Consider the following 18,232-nt stretch of genomic DNA (forward strand, 5'->3'; position numbering starts at 1 on the left):
GATTCCTGGGCACCAACTAAACCCTTCCCTATAGCCCAGTTTTAACACACATGATGCAAAAGACTTTTAAATATACACTGAAGAGAAACCAGAGTTACTCTAGATGTATTTTCTGTGTATTTTATTGATCTGATACAATATACAAGCATACACAGCAGTATAGGCATGTGTATGTGTCTGGATATGCATACGTACACAAAATGCCATATGTATGATACATACAACAAACAAGGCCAGATTATCTGGTCTTGCAGAGATATGCCCAGCACAGGACCGAAGACCAGGGTAGAGGCATACAAGCCCTTCAGAACTGTAACACTGTCCCACCCTTACAGCTGCCTGGGGACCAGGACAGCTTCTGTAATAGGACAGAAAGACAATAGGTATCTATTTTAGATCTAGTAATAGAGAAGATGGTTGCTTTTATCTTTCTACTCGTCATTCTGTTTTCCAAGGGTGATCCATTATTATTCAGATAATCATGACTCACTGGCTTTACACCAGGAGATAAATGAAAGGTGCACAGAAACTGCTAAATGGGATTCCACAGCACAAAGATAGCTAATAAAGCCCGCCGGGGAGCCATGGCAGACAATGAAACTGCACCAGGCCCAACAGGTTGTTGGGAACCAGGGGCTGATATGTGGGAAGTCTGGGCAAACACTCGAGAAAGAGCTCAACAGGAATCCTTGCTTTATTCCTTGCCCACCCCCAAACCTGCCGTACTTACACATCTCTCTAGTACCCTCTTCTAATACCACCACAGAAGCAGTCACAACCCACCAGCATGCTAATAAAGTTTTTCCACAGTAAAGAATTACTACCATTTATTTGTTATTGACATTTTATGAGAAAAACAGTAAAATCGGTCAAGTTGGTTATCAGGCACCTGGCTGTGTGATTTACATAGGAAACCACAGTTGTTGGGAGCTGAAAGAGGAGAAGCCTCATGGCCTCACAGTATATTCCTGGAAGAACAAAATGGATAGTTACAAAGTTTGTGGCTATTTTATATTTTAACTTTTTCAGCTCATGAAAACAGAAAAAATACTGGTGATATAGCTCTGACAGGCATATTTTGCTTGTTAAACAATAACAAAATACATTTTAAGCCATATTTTTTTACCATAAACTACTGTCAGTCAATAACCTAGACCTGAATTTCTTCCTCTGTTGCAAGTTCATGGCTTGGATCAATAAGACACGTTCCTATCATTCTCCCATCAGACATTACTGGAGAAGCAGTAGGTGTCTGCATGGTAAGTAAAGAGAGAGAAGGAGAAAAACTGGGGGTCATGGTTGGTGGAGGGTATCCAAGATTATGGATAAGGGGAGAACGAGGGTATTTTTTAAATGCTTTCCCTGATATTATATTTGGCATTCGTGGTGGCACTGTCCTTATGCCAGGCTGAGCTACTGATGTGATCAAGGGAGGAGGGAAAACAAGAGATTTCTTCTCCTTAGGGAAGCTATGAATGTGTATGTTTTCATCTTTCAGTTTTGCAATATCATCAAACACTGAGGCAAGAGGTTGAAATCTGGGTTCCCAGCTGAGCACATAATCCCAGTTATAACCACCTCCAAGATCCTCATCAGAGGTGCCAGGAGTTGCAAGCGAATCATACCCAGAGTCCTGTCTATCTGACATCAAGACATATTCTCTTCTGAGGTCTGTCATTATGTCTTTCTCTTTTATTCCAATTTTCTTAAGTGTTTGAGATAACATTTTGTTATGTGCATAGGCTGCGTGACAGGCTTCTTCTCCACCTCCTCCTTTAATGGCCTGCACGCTCTCCATGCTTTGTGTGGCAGCCATGACATCCGTTTCTCCAGACTGACAGGAAAGCTGATCAGACTCTCTTGGGATCCCTGAATCTGGCACCCGTGAGCCGCACTCATTCAGTGCTGAGCCAGCGCTCTTTCTACAAGGATGCTCATTGATCCTTTTGATTTCCTCGTCCTCTGCAGTTTCTCCTTCGGCAGAACCGTGGCCACTGGAGTCTGAATGCCTGCAGGGGACACCATCATCCTTCCCCTCTTTGATTCCTGCTAAGCTCAGCCATTCTGCAATGGCACCCATGGGAAGCATACTGCTCTCAGTACTTTGGATTTTCTGGCAGTCCTTATCTTCACTGGCTGAATTCACATCAGTAGCTGAGGAGGATATTGCTTCTTTTTTCACACAAGAGTTCATCAGATCTTTCTGCTTATGTCTCAGAATAAGTGCAATAAGACTGACCGCAAGCAGTAGGAACACTATCAAGGAGACTGAAACGCTAATGGTCAGGCTGTATGCTGACACTATGGGATAACTCTCAGGAGAATTGGAAACATTTACCAAAACAGTGCATACTGTGAACTTTGACTCAATTTTGGGGCTATGAGCTCTTACCAACAATTCCAGGGTGTCATCATTCCTTTTGCTGCCATTTTTCTTTCTGTGAACAGTCTGAGTCAAATAAATACTACCACTGGTTTGATTCACAGAAAAGAATGGAGAAGTTTTTAGCAGAGAATAATGAACAACTCCATCCAGTCCACCATCGCTGTCTGATGCTGTCACTCTGCCAAGCAACTGGCCTGCTTCATTCTTCTCAGGGAGATTAAAGAAATACTGATCTTGTGTAAACACTGGGTCAAATTCATCTTTCCCCTCAATATCTACCTGAACTGTAACAGTGGCCAGTGAGTCACCTTTGTCTTTTGCTTGGATTATGAGACAGTACCTATTCTGACTTTCGTAGTCAAACATTTGCTTTGTATGAATATCTCCTGTCAAAGGATCAATGAAGAACATGTCATGGTCTCTAGGAGCTTCACGATGAGCCAAACATGAAGACTGGATGGAGTAGGTAAGGTGGCCATAGGAGCCTTTATCAAAATCTAGTGCACTAACAGCGCACACAAAAGAAAAGGTAGGCAGATTTTCACTGACAATGCAGCTCAGGCTGGGAAACAAAAACAGTGGGGCATAATCATTGTCATCTAGGACGCTAATAAGAACAATAGAAAAAGCCACATTTTTTACATCAGCTCCTCCATCTGTGGCTTGAATGATTAAAGTGAATTTCGTGGTATCCTCATAATCCAGCGTTTTCACCAAATCCACTGATCCTGTTTTCCCATCCAAGTGAAAATGTCCCCTGTCATTTCCAGAGATCATAGCATAAGAGACCTCTGCGTTAGTGCCTGCATCACAGTCACTTGCTGAAACTTCAGTAATGTGACTACCTACAGGGATGCTTTCTTTGACATGAATATGGTACTCCAGGCTGCTGAATACTGGAGGATTATCATTAATATCCAGTACAGTTATTAGCACCATAGCAGTTGAATTCAAGGAGGGTGTTCCATGATCAGAGGCAAGGAGGACCAAACAGTGAGAAGAAGCCGTTTCCCTGTCGAGAATACTGCTCAAAACAAGATTGCCAACAAGCTTGTAAGATGTTTCTGACTCCACGATACTTGTTTCCACAGAGAATAAATTGTCAGAATTCCCATCAATAATAGAGTATTCAACATATGTGTTTTCATGTGTCCAATCATAGTCGATGGCTGAAAACGTAAGGACACTTTCTCCAACCGAGGCATCCTCACTCATGCTGAGATTGTACAGCACCTGCGTGAACTGAGGGGCATAGTTATTTACATCTTCTACGTGCACCTCTACAGAGGTAACTGCACTCAGAGCAGGACTGCCACTGTCCGTGGCTTCTATCAGGAGCTGGATAATGGGAATCTTTCCCAGCTGTGTCACTGGTCCTGTAGCAAACACTGAACCTGAAAATAAAACAGAATTAATAAAAACCCACACTCACTAAGACAAGTAAATGTGATTCCAAAAGCTGAATCTCATCAGTCATATTTGAAAATGACTCAAATGTAATGGCTGCACACCCCAAAGTAACTCTGAGAAATCAGAGCTAATACTGCACAGCCTACCCACAATGGCGCAGTATCAAATACACACACTGCATTTAGACTAGCAAAAATTTCTCTTCCTCGTAACAGGCTGAACATGCCAACTGCAGAAGATAAAAGGGAAAATAAAGGAGTCTGAAATACAGGCTCCTTATTAGAGGTGGCTATGCTGTGCAAGTTCATTACTGAAGGTCGTTAGTTCTCCTGTTTTGCTTGCAATCCAGTAACAGCATTATAGGCATGTTTGTTATTTAGATAGGTTTGCCGGTAAGTTATGTTTCATTCAAATTGCTTATCTAAACATGGGGGTTGGACTAGATGATCTTTTAAGGTCCCTTCCAACCCAAAACATTCTGACTCTATGTTCATAAGCCATCTACTTCACTCTTCACAGTGTATAGCTAAGCACCACAGAGACAACGCTGTGTGCTCATTTTCTGACACAGTTAAAAATAACCATTAGCCAAAGATTAAGACAGGTTGGTGAATACAGAGTAACAAATGGGTAAAAGAGAAAACAGCTTTAACTGGGTGAGACATTCATATTTTCAGTGTTTCTAGTTACCATCACCGAACAAACACTACATTCAAAAATTCACCTCATGTAAACAGTATTTTACCTCATGGGAACAGCAAATAAGTGATAAGAACTTGCTCACTGAACAATAGTTGCATATCATTTTTGCAGTATCTAGTAATCTCTGAAGCCGATATTACCAAAAATTGTATGTACCCATGCGTACAGAGAGACACACATAGTTTTCTACCTCCCAGACTGTTACATTAGGCCAGAAAATGTAAAATGGTAAATCTCTTGAAGAAAATGACATACTTTGGAGAGAATGTTCTCAATTTAGAAAACTTTTAAATTCCATTTAGGATTATAGGATAACATAAGCTCTCTAAAGAAGCAATCTCAAAAACATACTGCCCAAGCTGTAGAGAAGCTCCATTATGATCGGTTCAACTTATACTGAAAAATAGTAAGTATGAACTTAAATTAAATGAAACCTACTACATGAGCTGAAATGTTATGAAACAATGTAAAACATACAGCAACTTTTCTATTAAATCACGTCAGAGGAATAGCACCTATAAGATGTTGTGACTAGCTGCCTTGTGCATAGTTCAGGGACAAACTGAGAACTCTGGTCTTTGATGCTATCAGTTCTTCAGCAATAATGGCAGATTTAGCCAAAACATATGGTAGACTTTAGTCACCAAAGATTTCCAGAACTCAAGTGATCACTGGCAACAGGTGAGGAAGTGCAATCTGACTCTTCAATTTACACTGAAAAAGCTGAAATAATAAACCATGCTTACAGACTCACCATTCCTATGATCAATGGCAAATCCCTCAGAGGAAGAGAGGATTTTGTAGGAAATCATTCCATTATGCTCTGAATCCCTATCCACAGCAGAGACTGTCAGAACAGTGGCATCCACAGAAATGAGCTCTGACAAGCTCACCTGACATAAAAAGCAAAATTACAATTTTGGTAGAGCTTAATAAAAGATTTCAAACATAAAAAACACATTTTCCTTTATTTGATCTTATTAGAAAAAAACCAAACACAGTTCCCAGCTTTGGAAAAAGTTTCATCTACCCATTTGCTTCTGGGACAAAACTATAGAATTGAGATATTGAAAACAATGCATACAATACAGCCAAAATTTATAGTAAACTTTAAACAGTAGTAAAATCCATCTAGTTCTAGTTCGTTACGACAATGAGTTCAGTGAACCACTGAATCTCTTTTTTCAATAGTACAGTAATGGAAAGAATACCTACAACGGACTGCAACTAAAATTGGCTTTTCTCCCTGCTTTCAGAAACACCTTGATTTTCGTACACGGAATACAGTCTGCAGTCCCTGTCTGGAGTATATGACTAACCATTAAAAAACCAACACATGTACCCTGAAAATTCCAGCACCAGAGCTTAATCATCACTGGATTATTCCTAGAATTTAGTTTTTCAAAATGCTCCTGTTTTTCTTCATATAATCGAGGAAACCAAGAAAGTCCTTTCCCTTCTTAAGAACTTCCATTATTTGAAGTCCAAATACAGTATTTTTGTGATCAAAGTTTCCTTCCACCTTAAAAATCCAATTTCAAATGAACAGCATGATACAGCAGCTACCTTTGTCATAACTTAAAGTGTTAGTTAAAATCATTTTAACAGAGGAATTATATGTATATAATAGCCATATATATATATATATGAAACTACATATGAAAAGTATAAATACGAAAACACTTGAAAGGACAATAAAAGGGTAGAAATTACAGGATGATGAATAGGGAATTACACATACCATTGACCGAAAAGAAGCAGTGCATCTTACTACCCAAGCAACACATCAAAACATCAGGATTGTGGAGAGAGAAGCTCAGCTGTTTACGTTAGCGTAATCAATAGAGCTACACTGTTTTGCATCAGCTAATAACCCTGCCTGTAATGTCTGCTCTGATCTACAAAACAACTCCTAGCACTTCCACAAGCAAGTACTTGCCTAAACTATTCTCCAAAATCAGACACATATGAGGGTTGAGGAAAACTTAAGGCAAGGTCTAAAAATCACTTGAGCGTTAATAGTGCATTTTTTTTCCAGAATTTAAACTTTCGAGTTTAAGTGGGCAGTTTACACAAATCCTGACAACTCAGGCACCTGAAAGTTTCACAGGTGCCTACAGTCCGTCCCATAGTTATCTAAGTGACTAAACTGTTGTGCCTGCACATGCTCAGAGGTTGACATTTCTTTTAAGCCAAATGTTTAGACTTATTTCTTGACTAAATCTGTCTGAGATTTATAAATGAAGCATTATTAAATCCAAGTCTTCTGTGATGCCTCATATTTTTGGCTCTGAGCACATCCACCACACACAAAAAGCACCAAGTCAAGCAAACAGCTCAGTTCACAGGATCACAGAATGGCTGAGGCTGGCGGGCACCTCCAGAGGTCATCTTGTCCAACCCTTGCTCAGAGCAGGGTCACCTAGAGCAGGGTGCCCATGATTGTGTATAGTTGAGTTTTGAGTATCTCCAGGGACGGAGACTCCACAACCTCTCTGAGCAACTGTGCCAGTACTCAGTCACTGTTAGAGTTTTTAAAAAAAAAAGTTTTTCCTGATGTTTAAACAGAATTTTCTGTATTTCCATTTGTGCCCGCTGCCTCTTGCCCTGTCACTGGACACCACAGAGGAGTCTGGTTCTGTCTTCTTTACTCCCCCCACCAGTATTTACACACAGTGGTAAGATCCTCCCTGAGCTTTCTCTTCTCCACGCTGAACGGTCCATGCTCTAGGCTCTCTTGGGCCTCAGCATAAGCCCCATGGCCTACCTCCCCACAAAAAAGTCCTAAGGAAACAACTGCTCTGGCAGCCCCACCTTTCCTGTGGCAGCCTTATTGCAGCCTAACTTCAACTGGAGCTCCAGGCTTTGTCTCTCTCCCATCCCTAACCCTAACTCCAAGCCACTACATGTGCTGAGCCTTAGCACAAGCCCCACAGACTCAGGGCTGATGAAGTCAAGGCAAAACCCTTTCAGCAGCCTACCCTTGAGAGCCTTGTATGATATCTCCTCCAATTCCTTTAATCATCTTAGTGGCCCACAGTTGTCCATAGTTGCTAAAACAGCTTGTTGCAAAACATTTTTGGACAACTTGACTTCTACAACAGTCTAGCAGTTCAAATGCTTGTCCAAAAGCTGAGCTCTGTACCCTCCTCAGTCTAGTAGGGGATGCTGGGGAGATCAATACTCATATCCCTCACTCCCTAGATGAGTGCCATTGCTATAAGGCAGGGTTACACATTACAAACCATATGTGCATAACCTACCACAGGGGCATTTGCTACATCTCTGTGGAGTTGTGTAACTGAAAATGAAGAAATTCATGCCATAGTAACAGGCCCAGAATAAATGCACCAACTTGTTTACCATTCTGTCAGAAGGAGGAAGTTCTGAACACTGGACCCTGCTCCCCAAACTGGTTTGGATTATATCCAGTAACTCCTAGTGATGAATGCATGGTGTATGGAGTACAGCTAGCATTCACACCACTTTCCTTCTGAAGTCAGAAACCATGAACATGAAAACTGAATAATTCCCTCAGTCCTTTTAGCAGAATTCCTAGGAAGGGGCTGGGGTTTCCCCGAAGAGCTCTGCTCTGTTACTGCTCAGTAATAGTTTGCAGAGATCTTCCTTCTTGGTGCTCAAATGCATTTTTAAGACAAATATAAACAAGGACTCCTACTATTTATCATCATATACGGAAAGACATCACATGTTTGTTGTCCATTTGCCACGTTCCCACCTGATACAAATCCTGAGTAAACACTGGTGGGTTATCATTGATGTCCAAAACAAGGATGGTGAGTTCTGCTTCTGTTTGATGTATAGAATCTGAAACTATGATTCTCAGCTTATACACAGCAGTTTCTTCAAAATCTAATGGTTCCACCACTGTGACTACACCAGTGTGTTGATTGATGGCAAATTTCATTCCAGGACTATTATAAATAAAACCAAACTGAAGTGCTGGCCTGGAGTCCACGTCACTTGCTGGCACCTGAGTCACTATAAAACCAGGCAGGGCATCTGAAACAATAATTTTCAGAATAAGTCATAGCTAAAAGATGACGTTACAATTTCTGAAGATTTTGCCGATTTTGTAATATTGAATCTTTCTGTATTAGCTTTTGGTGTATTTTGACTTTGTGTTTTAGAATAAGAGCAATATCCAGAAATGCTATGGAAACAGTAGTGGATTTCTACAAATGCATCGGCTTTATCCCAATTTTAATTTGGGTTTTCTTTAGTCTTTCCCAGATTCCTGTTTCTTCACCAGCAACAAGAACCTCCATGGTTTTCCACATGCATTTAGATGACATGAATTTATTGAACAGTGTCAAACTTCCACAAGAATGTTTAACTGAGGCATCAGAGTCCCCTGGTCTTCGTAGAGCCAGTGACTGCAATTCTGAAGCTTTTCCAGAGGAGGAGAAGGCCACCAGGGAGACACAAGACATCCAGCCAGACCTACATGGCACAAAAATCTTAAAAGCTCAAGATGTATTCCTATGAGATTGAGGAACTGGATACAGACAGGTTTTGTCATGTGCCAAATTGACAGTAGCAGGGATTGCAAACTGAACCTATCAGTGATCATGTAACAAAGCCTGGAGCTAACAGAAACTAAATCATTCCCCATTTGCATGCCTGGGGCATTAAGCCTCAAACATGCGGTGTGATGTTCTAAAGCAAATGTTCTTAAACAGAATACAAAAACCTAAACAAGTAGCCAGTAGTTTACAGCTGCTGGGCATCCATGACTCCCGTACTTGTCATTACCAGTGGGAGCTAAATTTAGGAAAGGCTAAAAAAATATCACTAGAAACACAGCCTTGCTATCTTTTGTTAACAGGAGTACTGGAATTTCAGCACCTAAATCTTTATAAATATTTGGCTGTGTATCTTAATGCATCACATATATGATGCCTGTATTTGAAAATGCTGGGCTAAGATTCAAGGTCTGCAAATGTTGAGCTTATGTCACACAATATACCAGAGTATGCTGGGGTGAGAACTCAGGAGGTCCTGGGTCTTCCTTTTCATGATCATCAACTGGATCAAGCTGTAGAGCATTTTAAACCTTCATTCAAATTTACAGAAATTATTTCTCTCATCATAATGAAGTTAAAAATGTCTCATTTCTAGCAATACTGGTTTTAACACCAAGTATTTTTATTGGAGAAAAGCAGAAATTGAAGACATCTGAAGAATATGACATTGCAGTCCAAAATGAACAGATTACAGATGTATTTCTGTAGATTTTGTTTTCCTCTTTCTGAATTGCCTACGGTTTTGCTCCAAAGTATTCTTAAACACAATGTCTAAAGATTAAGAATAATGCCTCTGAGAACAAAAGCAGATCACAATTAATACTGATATTTCAGTATTAATATGATCCATTATCCTTCTTACTAGAGTTGCTTGGTTACACAAATCACCAAAAGCACTATTGTTGTTTGACAAATCCCAGTCTTAATAAAACTTAGCTGTACTATCACACTTACTTTCTGCGACCTCCACTTCATCTAGTGGTAGGACAACCGGAGCGTTGTCATTAACATCTAACACTTGTATCCTCACAATACTTGTAGCAGAAAGTCTGGGGTTTCCTTTATCAGCAGCTTGTAAAACCAACCTACAATTAAAGGAAGCAGTAATTGTCACTATTGGTCAGAAATCACAGAATTATCCACCAGTGTTACAAGCAGGGGGAAAATTACAAACGAAGAGATTAGCCCTTTCTGCTCCTCACTGCAACTCTTAAATTCCATCTTCCTTTCTGTAAGGTTGACTGCCTGGAGTTTTATTTTTTGTGTCTTGCAGAAAAAATGTCCAGGGGATTCTAGGTGGCAAAAATGTAACAAAATCATACAAAGAAAAGGAAGTATTCTTCTGTATTCATTTCATCCAATTTCACATCAAACATAGGAGGTTAAACAAGCTAGCAAGCCTCTTTCAAATAAGACACATTTCTCCAGTTGGTAATTCAGAGCAGGAATTAAAACTTAAGTACTGAATTGTCCTTTGGAGGAACCTGATTCTCCTCATTGTTTATAAAGGGACAACAGGAATGTGAAAATTGGGTAATATGAAAACATCCAAAGTAATATTCAGCCAAAATGTCTGCAGAGATATAGAATAGGCCCCCTATTACATTATAAATGTAAGTGATAAGGTGAAAAACCTGAATACATGCCCCATTTGACAGTGGCAAAGCTCCCACTGATTTTAGCAGGACCAGAATCTCACTGTCAGATTAAGAGAGTTTGCCTGTACGCTTCCATTTTACACCTGCATAAGGATGGGTAGTAGATTCTGTTAACAATCTTTTGATTTCCACAAACAATATAGCAAAGAAAATGGTAAGCAATGACCTGATAAACATGGATAAAAGGATGTTTACTCTCTGTGGGAACTAGCTTCTGAACAATAAAGAGCAAATATTTATTGTAAGCAAAGATTATTTGGAAGACTTCACCCCTCCCCAGTTTAAAAATTAGCCAGAAGGGAATTCCAATTTAAATCTAACTCAACAGGTGCTCTAAAAAAAAGAACAGCCAAAAAAAAGAAAACATCAAGCTATGCGAAAGGATATACAAGCCAGAGCCTGGCATCTCAATTAAATGTTTTGTATACTAACAACTGTTTGCATGTTCCATCATATTTTCTGGGTCTCCCTGCAGATCTTCTGAATGCTTTATTTATCCCCCTTTCTTCTAAGTCACAGTTTCTGTTTAAAGTGTCAAATAGATATTACTTCCTAAATGTTCATATGACAATATGGAATACCAAGGCTGTAACTCAAGCTGTGGATTGCAGCGCTTCCATTCCTGAACCACACCAGCTCTGGTCTGGGTGTCCTTGTGGCTTCTGACGCCAACAGAACACGTAACTTAAACTGCAGGCTAGTATTCAATCAGTGACCATGGATAATTCCATATAGAAAGTGTATTTTTTCTAGAATGAATATTGGTAAGGTATACATATGGAAATATTTTACTAAAAATAATCACTTTCTAAAGTTTCAGGAAAAAACTCTCATAAAAACATCTCAGCCAAGGCATTAAAATTAAGGTTCTGTCAACACTTTCATTATAACTCCTATTATAAGGGACTTGGAACTTCTGGGGATGAAAATGTTCAATTTAGATAAAATAAACAACTTCTAGCAAATTTGAAAGAACCAAGGGTAACATTTTGAAATTAAACAGGAAAACAGTTTTGAAAGCTTCTTTTGCTATTCACTTTTCACCTAATAAGGTACAGATTAATAATGTATTAATAAAGAGAAGGAATATGAAGCTTCAGATTCCTCAAAAACACTGTCAATTTAAAATGCTAAATTCCAACATAAATACTGAAATAAACCAGGCTCCCAGTTAAGGACAGATATGAGTATTATTATGCTTAGCTGTTCAATGCTTCATCAACAGTAAACATCCTTCCTTTGAAGGATTTATTCCAGGCATTCTTTTAAAGTGCAAGTTACAAATAAAATGTATTACGCTATTTAAATGACTAAAAATCAGAACTGGTGTTTTTTGATTCAGTGAAAAACAAACTCCAAATGAAGTGTCCTGTATATTAAGTTAAAACAAAGTATTTCCTTTAGGATACTATTATCAAATTACACTGATATTTAAAAAAAAAAAAAAAATCATATCCCATTGATCTTTTTGATGTGGTTTTCTACAAGTTATTCTGGTTCATAAGAATTCTGATTGAACGTTTAAAACTTTGAGGCCCCAGAAGATAGGAAAATTTGCAAATACTTTAACTGATGCCACAACCATACGAAAAAAAAAAAGCTAATTTCTGCTGACACGTACACAGAAATCTACTTTTTGTAGAGATTGCAGTACATAAAAAGGGTGTATTAATGAATCCGCATGCTCTAATTTTCTCTTCAAGGCATGATTTATTTGCTTTCTAATTCCAGTTACAGCATGACCTGTAAAGAAAAATGGTCATGTCCACTTGATCATATTTACTCACAGTCTCTTAGAAAACAGGAAAAAAACTAATACTTAGTACAAGATAGCTTATAGATGGAAACAGCTTACAAAAGCATCTTTATCAGATTATGGAGAAGAAAATTTTAACTATATTCTAGTTAAAGAACAGAACATATCCCTATTTCCTGGATTTGGTTTGAATGCTTTCTCTGTATCGTTATGTATTTATAAAAAATGGTTCCAGAGAGGGAATGGCTGTATAAAGTTCCTAATAAACTAAAATGCAGGAACTGTCATCATTCCTATAGTGAATCACCACGCTCACTTATACCAGTAAGTGTTGCCATTGATTAAACAAGACTATATTTCTTCCCCTAAATTTGAGAAGTACACAAGAATCCATGGTACAAACGGGCAGCTTTAGTGCTGTTCTCAATGCTGTCTGGCTTGCACCCAGGCTCTGTGGGTAATGGATATCAACAGAAAACTATAAAATATTTAACATGAGCAACCTCAAGTTAAAATGAACAAAAAGAATACATTTTTATAAGAACCTTGTATACAAACCTGAAAGATGAAGTGTTTTCATGATCTAGGACTGTATTAGTTGCTAAAATCCCTCGTGCTGAATCAATTAGAAATGTTGCATTTTCATTACCAGATAAAATTGAGTATTCAGTTTCTCCATTCAACCCACTGTCAAGGTCAGTTGCAAATACCTGTTTGGGAGCAAAACTGAGGCTTAATTCAAAATGGCAGAATGCTATTTCAGAAGGAAAAACCTTATACTACAGTCATCTATTTCTGGTTACTTTCCTTTCGACTGCACAGATTTAAGCAAATAATCACATGGGTCCCCAAGATGAGTGTCATGTGGGGTCACAAAATCTGCTTGTGAATTGCAACAGGACGCACATGAATTCTTTCCCTGAGGAATTTGAAATTCAGCTACATAAAGCACTAGGGCTGAATGTAATCATTTTACACTGCTTATATTGCTATAAGGTTGCTGTTAGAATGCTGTCTCGCATTCTAACATAAAAATGCACTTTCTCAGGGGTCCAAAACTGGCCCTTAAAGTATTACTGCTATACAAACAGACAAAGGATAAAATAATTAAATTATTAAGTTTTCAGAGCTTTCATGGAATAGTTCATTATTTACTTTTTAAAATACGAACCAGAAAATGTAAAAAGGGCAGAGGCAAGCTATAAAACCAACAGAATAAATAACATTCAACAGCAGTGAACAGGTTTCTCAAAGATTCCTCTGACTCTTTGAAGAGTTGTCTTTGTATTTTTCTGGTTGCTGAACAAGCATTATAATGAGTATGGGATCCAAACCATAGCAGAGGCAACCAGTCAGATTGAATAAAGGAAACATAGTAGAATGCATTCTCTGTCATAAAATTTTGACTACACATCTGGGTTGACTGCCTTTTGATTTTCCTCCATTCCTGGACATATGTTTCTCTAAATACAATGTCCATCAGTTTCTAATCACTTTGCCCTGGAGGCATTCGTAGCTTTCCGTTTATTTATTCTCTGGAGGAGGAATATCTTTAGTACTTAACATGATGCTCACTGTGACCTGACTTGCAATGCAAGAACATGTACTGAGGAAATTATGCGTTCTTCTAGTCCAACTGATGTCTTCTTTTGCTCTAACATGGCCAGCTGGAAACACTTTTGGAGAATGGATCCATTCAGAAGAAGTGTTTGCACATTCAAATTGAGACAAGCTGCTCTTTAGGCATCAGATTTTAAATTGAACACTTGGGTTTGACTCTACTAGTCTGATGATTGAAAGTATTCTTTTTATTGCTTTAGCCCTTTCAATAGATGCATTAATGCAAGACCCAGCCTATATTGTAACCAGAACTACAGCTTTGAATAGTATTTTTCAACTACTTGAAGAGAGAAACAGAAACTAAAAAAGAAAAAAAAAAGAATTTAAAGTCCAGCTGCACAACTATTAAGAAGATAAAGAATTCTCCTTCAACTTAACAAACCTGAATGAAAGATCTGAAATGTGGTCTAGAAAAAAGTCATTGAATATTTTAGATATTCAAGCAAAGTAGTAGCAACACCAAGAACCCCTCTCAGTTTTTAAGAGACAGTGGTCCAGAAGAGACCCAGCAGGATTGCAGTCATGAGCAGATCAACCAAACTTCTTTTTAACTACAGCACTGGGCTTGGGAAGATATATTTCCACTTACCTGTATGATGTCTGTTTTAGGACTTTGGCCTTCCCATACTGATGCTTTGTAATAGCTTTGCTCAAATTTAGGTACATTGTCATTCACATCTTGTATCAAAACCGTCACTCCACAGAGCGCTGAATTCAAACCATTTTCAGCCAAAACTGAAAGATGTATTTTATCCTTAACTTCATAATCAAGAAACTTTGGCTCTTTTACTGTGATTGCACCTGGTTTATTAAAATAAGAATAAAAAAATATCGAGATGTGACATATGTATTCAGGAAAAAACATGCACAAATGCAGTTATGAAGTCCCTAACATATATGGTCTCCTTCATTGAACACATGACAGAATTCCAGCAAGCTCCCCACCGTGTCCTTCCTTCTTCTACCTAACATCACCCCCCACATGTTAGTTACTGTACAAATCTTGGACAGCTAAGTTTTCACTGATCAATCACCAAGTTGGCAATTTCCTAAAACAAAGCCGATTTACTTGTAGAGCGATAGAGAAGAAGAAAGCGGCTGCATGATGTGTGCTCCTTGACATGTGACAGTGAGTCAGCTGTGTCTGAAGAGACTTTTGGCCCTCATCTGAGAGTGGCTACATCTAGCCCTCCATCTATATCCAAATTGGGCAATAGCTGTACCAATTTCTGTATCTGACGGACATACAGGTAAAACACTGACTCCTCCTAATGCAGCGAGCCCACAGCAACTGTTATTCTATCAAAAATAATCAGTGAAAATTGTTGAGACTACAAGCACAACTAGACACCTCCACATTAAACCCAAAATGTCCTTGGAAATCCGTGGTTATTGTTTCAATATTTTAGGTAATATACTAATATATTCAAAATTCTTCATTACATCTAACCATCAAACATAGTTCATTTTTATGTTAATTTCATTAGAATTTAAACTCAGTTTTGCATGGATTTTTCAGTAATAATGCCATGAATATCTATATCTCAAACCTGTGATAGCATAAGAACCCATCTACTGTGGCTCTCCAAGCTAGTGCTCTTTAGTTTTTATTTTTTAAGACAAGCAGCAATGATTGGCTATTGTTTATGGAAGAATTGCGTCTTGAACGTAAAGATTTCAAAGCTGGCAGGTGGTCTCTCTTCAGCACAACACTTAAAAATTATCACATTCTGTATACAGAAAAAGCAAAATAGACAGTGCCAGAAGGAATATACTTCAAGATGACAGAGAGTAATGGAAAGACTCTAGTGTAGAGTAGAGCAAATAATCAAGTTTGAGGTACACCACCTAGAAGGAACAAGTGAAAGAACCAGAGTTGCTCATTCTAGAGAAGTGCACACGAAGAAGAAACAGGGCAACAGTCTTCAAATATGTAAAGAATAGCTTTTTTTGCCTTTGTCTTATGTCTATTGTTACTAGATTAAGAAGTAATAAATTTAAATTGTTTCAATACATATTCAGATAAATATGAATAAAAACTTTCCAACTGCGAAGACTTGCACAGGCTATTGAGAGGATTTGTAGAATCGCTATCACTGGAAGTTTTTAAGAACACAACAGACAAACTTCTGTCAGATTTAGGCACAGCTGATTCCCTTTCTGTGTTAGAAGACAGACTAGTTCATGTCTCTGGGTCACTTCCTACTATACTTTATACGATTCTACAATATAATAAAACCCCCTGGAATGGGAGAAAGTCTTCTCCAAAATAGGGTTAATTAACATCAGTGCTTGAAAAGACAAGTAGAGCAGACCTTTGGCTGTTTAGAATACCTAAGACAGAAAGGGCATCAATATAGCTTAAAATACTTCTGCTGTAGAAACAATGGGCAGAGAGTTACTGGTGTCAAAATTAATGCTGAGGTAAGAACTGCTTTTAAAAAGTCCTGAAAGGCTGCATGTCAATTAATGTTTTCTAAGAAACAGAAGAAAGGTTTCAGAAGAAAGGAAACAGAAGAAACCACAATGGCTCAAATATCTCAAAAGAAGACTTGTGACACTGCTATAGAAACTCCACTATTGTCTGTGAAGAGAGTGCTTTGAGACTCTTAAAAACATCATGTAACCATTTTTCAGACTGGCTTGATAAAAAAAAAGGAAAATCCCATTTGATTTTTTTTTTTTTTTTTTTGGAGGTGATATTGGAGAAGATTCACTTTATTGGGGATAAACTTGTCTGGCTCTAAGACATCCTTTAAGATCAATCTTTCTAGCTTTATTTCAGTGAAATAAGAAGGACTTGGAAATCAAGTATATGCACTTTAAGTGCCCCTCATCTAAACAAAACAAAATAATTTTAACTGTCCATCAGCATCAAAGGTGATAGCTTGACAGGAGTACACCACTTGATGCCTGGAGAATGATCACCGATTAAAGCCTCCAGGAACTCAGGGAGAAAGCCGTTTGTTAAGAGTACAACCTATTTATACTATTTCTGAGGAAAACTGCTTACACTGTCTATGCCATCCCAGACAGACTCCATGTATTCAGATGGCAAACTATTTTGTTGCAGATGTTTAGGAGCTGAGAGGCAACCAGAGTAGCTATGCTATCTTAAGCACCTTAGATGAGAGCACATAAATGCACACAGGGAACGCGCCGCTCTCCTGCCATCAGAAGCTCCTGACTGAAGAGCAGATGAAAGCAGAACGCAAAAACAATCACCAAAAAATAAACAAACTTGACTTTCAGACTTGTCAAGGTTTGCCTGAAACAAAGAGCATTAAACTCAACAAGGGTCTAATGCTTCCTACATTAGGAGTGTTTTGAAGGATTGTGTTTATTGAGTTTTTGGGCAGCTTTATGATGAGAAACAAGATGGAGTCTTGGCTTGGATCACAAAGCAGTAGTTTATCAACTCCCAACACCTGGTGATCATTAGTTAATCAGAACTGAGCATTTTAAACATATACACTGGTGTTCAATTTCTTTCCATGTCTCTCCACATCCCTGGTTTTGCTAATGATTTATTCACTGTAACAGGAGAGTAATACTCTAAGATATCTACCCCTTGTTCTTGTGGTAGTGCTGTATTTTAGAGACCACACTCTTTAAGCTACACACAGACACTTGGAAAAAAAAAAAAAAATTATAAAAATGTACCTGTAATGGGGTGTATGGAGAATATGCTTTCTTTGTCACTGAAGATGCTGTATTTTATGTTTTCTCCTGTAAATTTGCGCTCATAAGCTTCTACAGTTAGCAGTGATGTACCTGTGGAAACAGTAAGACATTTTCATCATGTCCACTTTAGAAGGTTTTATTCTAAATTTATATTACTGTGACTAATAGCAGGTGCACAGCCAAACACCTATGTACTAGGCTAGGTGCTTATTAATGAATTAAAATAGTAGACAATAAAAACAACAACTCCATGACTTTCACTGCATTACAGCTGTCTATCCCTCCTTGCCCAGTAAATTACTCATCTGATCACAACTTCATCATCTGCCTAAATAAAATGATGACTTTTAACTTTTCCTAACTGCAGACTCCTATGTACTACTGGAATTGCCTCTTACCTGAAGTTGTATGTATTCCTTTTATTCAGGTTATGCTGTCTTTGGTCATTTAAATCTCACCTTTTAAGGTG

The 18,232-nt window shown here is 38.3% G+C and overlaps 1 protein-coding gene across 1 annotated transcript in view; it reads right to left on the reverse strand.

Annotated features, from left to right (window-relative positions):
- Positions 1–1,150: 1,150 nt before the first annotated feature.
- Positions 1,151–18,232, reverse strand: part of DCHS2 (dachsous cadherin-related 2) — a gene marked incomplete at its 5' end in the record, with an annotated part of 58,455 nt that continues 41,373 nt past the window's right edge. Inside the window, 7 exons of the mRNA XM_009574257.1 lie at positions 1,151–3,780; positions 5,253–5,391; positions 8,238–8,521; positions 10,000–10,130; positions 13,018–13,169; positions 14,669–14,880; positions 17,743–17,853. Coding sequence (XP_009572552.1) covers positions 1,151–3,780; positions 5,253–5,391; positions 8,238–8,521; positions 10,000–10,130; positions 13,018–13,169; positions 14,669–14,880; positions 17,743–17,853 — 3,659 coding nt within the window. The remainder of the gene's footprint in view (positions 3,781–5,252; positions 5,392–8,237; positions 8,522–9,999; positions 10,131–13,017; positions 13,170–14,668; positions 14,881–17,742; positions 17,854–18,232) is intronic.

Source organism: Fulmarus glacialis, unplaced genomic scaffold (assembly GCF_000690835.1).
Source record: "Fulmarus glacialis isolate BGI_N327 unplaced genomic scaffold, ASM69083v1 scaffold12213, whole genome shotgun sequence".
Lineage (NCBI taxonomy): Eukaryota > Metazoa > Chordata > Aves > Procellariiformes > Procellariidae > Fulmarus > Fulmarus glacialis.